This window comes from Aegilops tauschii, chromosome 2 (assembly GCF_002575655.3).
Source record: "Aegilops tauschii subsp. strangulata cultivar AL8/78 chromosome 2, Aet v6.0, whole genome shotgun sequence".
Taxonomy (NCBI): Eukaryota; Viridiplantae; Streptophyta; class Magnoliopsida; order Poales; family Poaceae; genus Aegilops; species Aegilops tauschii.
The window spans coordinates 73,732,161-73,739,805 of record NC_053036.3 but is presented as its reverse complement, the minus strand read 5'-3'; the positions used below and the strand labels follow the sequence as shown (position 1 = coordinate 73,739,805).

The 7,645-nt window shown below is 42.5% G+C and overlaps 1 protein-coding gene across 1 annotated transcript; it reads left to right on the top strand.

Moving 5' to 3' along the window:
* Positions 1 to 3,403: 3,403 nt before the first annotated feature.
* Positions 3,404 to 5,809, top strand: LOC109778234 (anaphase-promoting complex subunit 10-like). Its single transcript, XM_020336781.4, has 6 exons — positions 3,404 to 3,576; positions 3,692 to 3,752; positions 3,856 to 3,948; positions 4,404 to 4,474; positions 4,966 to 5,024; positions 5,799 to 5,809. Exons 1-6 carry the CDS (start codon positions 3,404 to 3,406, stop codon positions 5,807 to 5,809), a joined length of 468 nt encoding a protein of 155 aa, XP_020192370.4.
* The last annotated feature ends 1,836 nt before the right edge of the window (positions 5,810 to 7,645 follow it).

The following is a 7,645-nucleotide window of genomic DNA, read 5'->3' as shown; positions in this document are numbered from 1 at the left end:
ATGCAAACATTGGTTGCGAAGTAGCTTTGTCCGGTTTGCACCTTCAGATCCACCATGTCACGGTCACTATACTCATAAAGCTTATGGTTTCCCCCCTTTATATTCACTACCATCATCGTAGGTGCTTCACTGCTTCGTGTCATGCTAGCACTGCTCCTCAAGACCTCAACCCATCAAGCGAAAAAACATGCCACTCATAATTCCAAAGCTTACATGTTGAAATACGAATATGATATGATGCTCATATTACTAAAACAGAGAACGTTTAATTGGTCACCTAATGTTCCTATATTCGTTTCGAAAAGCATGTGTGCCACCCACTGGTCCAGCTAGTTCCACTTTCCTGATTTTACTCTTGATGCTTAGGGTTTTCCCCTTTTATCTACTCTACTATGATCTGCATAGGTGCTTTCTGTCATACTAGCATTACTCCACCCTTCAAGCTAAACAACACAACACTCAAAATTCCAAAGCTTAGTTGTTCAAATATGATTGTGATATGATACTAATATTAGTTAACAGACACATTTAATTGGTTAGCTAAAGGTCCCACTTGAGTTTCCAAATGCATGTCGCGACATATAGAGAGACAGCAGAATTGCTTTTCTTTGTCACTTGTTGACTGTACTTTCTTGGCCATACCAAATCTTAGTTGTTATTTCAAAGCAAATATCGGTTGCTAACTACCCTTTGCGCGGTTTGCAGCTTCAGATCTGCCATCCCACTGCCACGGTCAACACTATACTCATCATGCTTATGGTTTCCCCATTTTATGATGACCACGATCAGCCTATGTGGTTCGTGTCGTAATAGCACTGCTCCACCCATCGAGCTAAACAAGCTTAGTTCTACATATTCAAATCTGATATTATGCTGATATTAGTAAAATTGAGAGATGTTTAATTGGTTAGCTAAATGTTCCTACTTTAGTTTCGAAATGCATGTGAGCCACATATGGAGAGACCAGAAGGAATAGTATTTCTCTGTGCGCTCTGGTTCATCATGGGTGGCCAACCAACATTGTATAGAAAGACTTGTAATATCTTGAATCTGCTTGCTCTTCTGCTCTTCTTTATGTAAGTGCATCTAGTGCCCCTTAGTGATTTTGGTGCATTGAAGACTTATAGGTTAAGGGACTAATGTGTTTATGAGTGTACACAGGTCTATAAGTCTATGAGGAGTTTGATATTTACAGAGAAAGTCGACCCCTAAAAATGAAGTTCTTCGACTGAAGACTTTGGATTTCCGAAGACTTTCTGAAGACTTTGAAAGTGAAGAAATTGGTGTGACCTTGAAGACTTGATATTCATTTGAGGAACATGAAGCGGGAAGACTTTTGTTTTCGTAGTTTCATTTTCTCTTTCTTGAGTCATAGGAAACACCGTACTGTTAAAGGGGGTCGAGGAAATACTAAGGAAAAATTTCCATGTGATCCTCAACTCAAAATCCTACACCTACCAATCCCTTCGAGTGAAGCCATTGGAAATCTCATACAGTTCAGTCATATTCTTCAGTGACAGAGACGAAGTTCTTCTGGTCTCTGAGGAATTTGTTCTGACTGAGGAGTTAGGAATTCGCTAGTGCGGATTGCCTACACAGTGAGGAACATGATAGCCCTGAGGAATTTGATACTCAAATTTCCGACCGTTGTTGTGCTATGCGCCAGCTGTCCCAAAATATCTACCCACCTAACGGTCATATCATTGAAGGACATTTATGTCTTATCATGTCGGGCTACTCCCTAGGCTATAAATAGCCGCCCCCTACAACCACTAGCTGGTTGGCTGCTCCGAGAGAAACTGACATTTGTCATTTGAGAGTATCCCATCCTTCGATGACTTTGAGCGAAAATCATCAAGTGAGGAAAACCCAAACCCAAACACGTACAAACCCAAAGCGATTGAGCATCACTGAAGAGATTGATCCTGCGTGGATCTGACGCTTGTTACCTTTGAAGACTGTGCTTCTTACAGGTGGTTAGGCGTCATGGTCTAGAGCATCCAAGAGGAATCGCCGAGTGACCGAGTTTGTGAAGGTTCGGAAGTCACCTGAAGACTTACCACGAGTGATTGGGCGAGGTCTGTGTGACCTTAGCTCAAGGAGAATACGGTGAGGACTAAGTCTCCTGGACTGCGTGTTCAGGAATGTGTGTCCGGGACTGTGTGTCCTCAGGTTTAAATACCTAGCCGCTCCAACCAGATGTACAACTGAGACAGCAGTTGGAACTGGTCTACCAAATCATTGTCTTCACCAAGCCAACTGTTCTATTTCCTCAACCTTTTCATTTCCTCATTACTGTGTTGTGTGCTTGACATATCTGTGTTTGAAGACTTTGACTGAAGACTTTCTCAATTTCCTCAGTTCAATTTCTTCAGTCTGTTTGTCTTCATCCTGTGCTATCCTGTGTTTACGCTTTCTGTACTCTGTGTTTGTCTTCATTTCATCATGATGACCATGCCTATGTTCTGCTATGCTTACTCTTGAGTACTTATTCCGCTGCAAGTAGTTCTTCGCTAAGGAATTTCCTCACCCACAAATTCCTCAGTGAAGAATTCATAAAAATCGCCTATTCACCCCCCTCTAGTCGACATAACGCACTTTCAATTAGTATCAGAGCAAGGTACTCCCTTGTTCTATGTGATTTTGGTTTAACCGCCTGGAGTTTTAGTTATGTTGACCGCAGGTATGACACTACTAGAAAAAGGGCTATAGATGGGATTAACACTAATGGCGCACCAGACAAGCGGTGCGCCATTAGTATATACTAATGGTGCACCACCTTCTGATATGCCATTAGAGTTGAAACTACTAATGGCGCACCTGGCCCAGGGTGCGCCATTAGTATCAAATTTTTTTTTAACTAGTGCGCCTGTCCAAACATACTAATGGCGCATCCAGACACAGTGCGCCATTACTAGTTGTAACTAGTAATGGCAACTAGTAATGGCGCACCTGCTGGAAAGTGCGCCACTAATGTTGTTTTTTCTATTATATTTTTTATTCCCTTTTTTGCAAAACTACTAATGGCGCACTTTTCCACCATGCGCCATTACTAGTTTTAACTAGTAATGGCGCACCGGTAAAAGATGCGCCATTGCTATCTATACGTATGGCGCACCCCTACCAGTGCGCCATTGCTATCACCCCTTATCCCCTCCCTCTAGTCACGTTCTCTCCCCTCCCCTTCCTCCTGACACACCCACCCACCTCCCTCCACTTCGATCAAGATCGGGAAGCCCCGGCCGCCAGCCTCTTCCTCTCCCTCTAGACCACGGCGAGCCCCCTTCCCCCTCCCTCACACCACACCCCACGCGCACGCGCACGCGGCAGAGAGAGAGAGAGATCGGAGGGGATCGCGCGCCGAGGTGGTAAGTAGATCGGCCGGAGAGGAGGGAGAAGGAAGATGATACTCGCCGTGCTCTTCGCCAACTCCGAAGGCAACATCCGCATCGAGAAGATGATACCCTCCTACTCCCAACCACTCACACCACATCGAGAGGCCTGGAGCGTCAGCTCCTGCAAGCCCCGCAACAGCGTCGCCTCCCTCCGCGATGACAGCCTCGACACCTACTGGCAGTCAGCGCCCTACCCGTCCTCGTCGTCTCCCCCTGTCGAAATCTCTCCTCTTTCTGTCTCGCGAAATCACGGGCTGAGCCGAGCCGCCGTCGGTGGTGGATTTTATTTTTGTCAGGTCGGACGGCGCGCAGCCGCACCTGGTCAACATCCAGTTCCAGAAGAAGGTGCAGCTGCAGGTGAGCACCATGAGTAGCTGCTGCTTCCATTACATTTTTGTCTAAATGGCGTTTGATCCTTTTTCTCTTCTGAATTAATCTGTTGCTAGATTGGGGGCTTCAGCTTGTTGTGCTGTACGTGGATTTCAAGCTGGACGAGAGCTACACGCCCAGCAAGATCTCCATCCGGGCTGGCGACGGCTTCCACAATCTCAAGGTGGTAACTCCCTCCACCGCGATACATCGTCGTTTCAACAATGTTCAGGGGCTTCTGATCTGTGCTCGATGGTCAGAGGACTTAGCAAATGTTGTTGCTTGAGGATGGCATTTGATGTCTGGCCCTTTCAGTTCTGATTTCTACCCCTGGTCTTCATCTTGTACCAAACTGGTGGCCTGGTCTGTGCATTCGGGTTTCTAGACCTGGGGGCTGCTGCATGTTCTCATTGTTATAGTTATGGATTACACTACCTTATTTTCAACATCATATTGTGACGTATCATAGGATTAACTTATTGAAATATTGATTGGGAAACTTGGTCTCTTTCTGCAATTCCTCTGCATTGCGCCTGCTTGTCCAGTGAACACTGAACCAATCCTTGAAAATTCAAATTTACAGTGATAATATTGTCTTTGATCTGAAATAATGGGCCACTATATTTACCATGCTTCCAGGAAATTAAAACGGTGGACCTTTTGAAGCCAGTAGGATGGGTTCATATATCATTATCTGGCACTGATCCCCGGTATGGATTTTGTAACTTAAACCCTGTGATGCCTTTGTTTTCCTTCCTCTAGCATTGAAACTTCAGAATGTAGCTCACCTTACCATCTGATGGCATACTATGCATCTATGTTTACAACTCCCGTAATAATTAAATTCCATTTCAACATGTTGGATGGCACTAGTTTTCAGCACACTGCCTGTGCAGGCCACTGCTTGCATAAATTTCATGGTTTACTATGTTACTATTGTTGTTTTGCTAGTAGCTGAATTTTCCTTAGATTTTGATAAACTTAGATACTATGTCAAAGTGCAAGAATATCTGACGCTGCAGCTAATTCATTTCAGTCTTATAATAACCCACTAGCTTTCAGTTTGACATATAATTTGCCCACTACAAAAATGTGAGGAATTCAGAACTAATTTAAGAATGATATTGTTTGGATCGAAATGCTTATTTTTACTGCCTTTGCAGACAGTGGCATAATTCTCTTTCTTGCTATATTTGTGCAGAGAAACATTCATTCATACATTTATGCTCCAAATTGCGGTGCTGGCCAATCACCTGAATGGTATTGTTGGTACCCTGATTCATTGTTGACAAGAGTCAAGAGTTCACATAGAACTAGATATTTACAAGGAAATGACAAACAATATCTCTGCTTATGACCCCAATTGAATTCATGAATTGTGTGAGTCGAGTAAATATTCGACAGGAACAGTGTAGTGTTAGTAATGGCATCCAATGCTTACTACCGAGTTAGAGTTTGAATATAAAAACTAGTACTATAGATGTTTACGTGCAAATCACATACATTATCTGCTGGCTAACCTGATTTAACTAGTTAATTCAGTATGGCCACGACCGTAAGTTGGATACTGTACATGCAGCCACCCAGCCATCTATTAGCATTCTGTAATACGACTATATATAGTAGTAGTAAATCATTTCTAGTGTTTGCCTGTGTAAGACGAAAGACCAAATGCAAGCAAAAGAAAAATCGGACAGGAAGAGTGTACCGTTGATACCCTGGTTTATTTGTTGATTGACCCGTAGTCAGATTGCCTAGCTAATAGATGCTGACATGCGAATCACATAAAGTGCTGATCGATACCTGACCGCAGTCAGAGTTGACGTAGAGGACTTGGATGTTTACAAGCAAATCACATACTGTATGACAATAATATACTCAAAATTCATTTCCAATATAATCTTACTCATACAATATTCACACCATGTAATTCTGGAAATATATGCTCATATCTAGTTCTGCATAAAAAATGACAGTATTGACATGTTATAAATAGTTTGTTTGTCTTTCTGTTTATTTTGTTACATTTTTCAGGGATAAAGTGAAGAAAAAGAAGAAAAGATTACTAGAAGATTAGTTTTAGGATTTTATTTTATTTCCTTGCAATTTTCCTTTTATTGGAAACTTGTAAAGACATTGTAATATTCTTACTATAATAAAAATTATGATTCTATTTCATTTTTTGTTTTTAAATTATTTTTCCTTATAGGTTGTTTTCTGTAAATTTAGATTTTTTTTGTTTTCCAAATACATTACTAGTGGCGCATTTAAGCCCTTATTAGTGGCGCATCTTCCTTTATTACTAGTGGCGCACCTATAAGGTTATTAGTGGCGCACCTGAAGGGAATACCAGTGGAGCACCGAATGGTATACTAATGGCGCATCATTAAACAGTGCGCCATTAGTATGCCGAAGTTACTAATGGCGCATCCTGTTGTAGTGCGCCATTAGTATGCCAAAGCACCTGGGTATACATGGCCCCCTGGGTGGCATACTAATGGCGCACTGTTGTATATACTAATGGCGCATCTGGGGTGCGCCATTAGTATACCAGATACTAATGGCACACCAGTGATGCGCCATTAGTAAAATATACTAATGGCGTGCTACTAATGGCGCACCACTAATGCGCCATTAATGGCCAGATTAGGTGCGCCATTAGTAGGCCTTTTTCTAGTAGTGTGAAGAAAGTGACATGCCCCATCTTCGACGGTCACGACTATCCCAAGTGGAAAGCCATGCTGAGGAAGCGCCTCATGGCCATGAACAGCAAGCTGTGGACCATCACTGAGATTGGCCTTACCGATCTATGCAAGATGGCTGAAGCTGAAGACATTCGCAAGTTCACTCTTCTCAACCTCACAGCGAAGGATGTTATCTGCTCCTGTCTGTCTCAAAATCAGTTCAGGAACATTATGCATCTCGATCATGCAAAGCTTATCTGGGACCATCTCTCTGATGTCTATGAAGGTCATCGAACCTGTCATGATCCTTGGTTTGAGGACTTAAAGCAATCTCTCAAATCAATGACATTCGAGCCAGAATCACCATCCTCCTCACCGTGCCTTATGGCAGATGGTGAAAAGGTAACTGAATGCTATCTGTCTGAATCCAGTGATGATGAATCTGGTGATGAATTTGGACCCAGTTATGAAACTTGCTTCCCTTGCCGCTAGACAACAAAGAGCTTTGGAAAAGGTTCAAAACATGCTTAGTAAGAGCGATGATATGTTGAGTGAAGAAATGGATCAGTCAAAAGCTTTGGTTGAAAGTCTTCAGAGACTTCATACTAAGTATGACACCCTTCAAGATCAACATAACACTCTCTTATCTGATCATGAGAAGCTTTCTTATGAATTTCTTCAAAGAAAGCAAGATCTTGAGAAGCTAAGAGTGAGTTATGAAGATCTTCAGAAGGAGCGCGATTCATTACTTGCTCAACAAATCAGCGCTTCTCAGGAAGAATTCATTCCTCCATGCTTAAAGTGCATTGAACGTGAATCTGCTAATTCTTCACCTGAATGTTCAAATGCTTCTAATGCTACTAATTCTTCAACTGTCTCTACTATCACTAATTCCTCATCTGAGGACATTGCTAGTATCACTGACGATGCAGGGCTCAAGGAATTGTACATGACAGGCATGTACAAAAGCCTCAAAGGACATCAGACTCTTTTTGATGTGCTTAAAAAGCATATCCTCAACAAGAACCCTAGGAAAGAGGGTATTGCCTTTGAGAGGAAACTCAATGCTGATGGTACATATTGGAAGCATGAGCAGTACCCCAAAACCTCATGGGTTGCTGCAAAGGGACCTCCAGTTGATCCATCTAATTTATCTGGCTTTACATGTGAATCTTCTCATTCTTCTGATGAGTCATT

Coding starts and splice junctions, on each gene's coding strand:
- LOC109778234 (XM_020336781.4), top strand. CDS start 3,404: ATGATACTCGCCGTGCTCTTCGCCAACTCCGAAGGCAACATCCGCATC. Junction 3,577..3,691: donor AGCCTCGACACCTACTGGCA/GTCAGCGCCCTA, acceptor TATTTTTGTCAG/GTCGGACGGCGCGCAGCCGC. Junction 4,475..4,965: donor TTATCTGGCACTGATCCCCG/GTATGGATTTTG, acceptor ATATTTGTGCAG/AGAAACATTCATTCATACAT.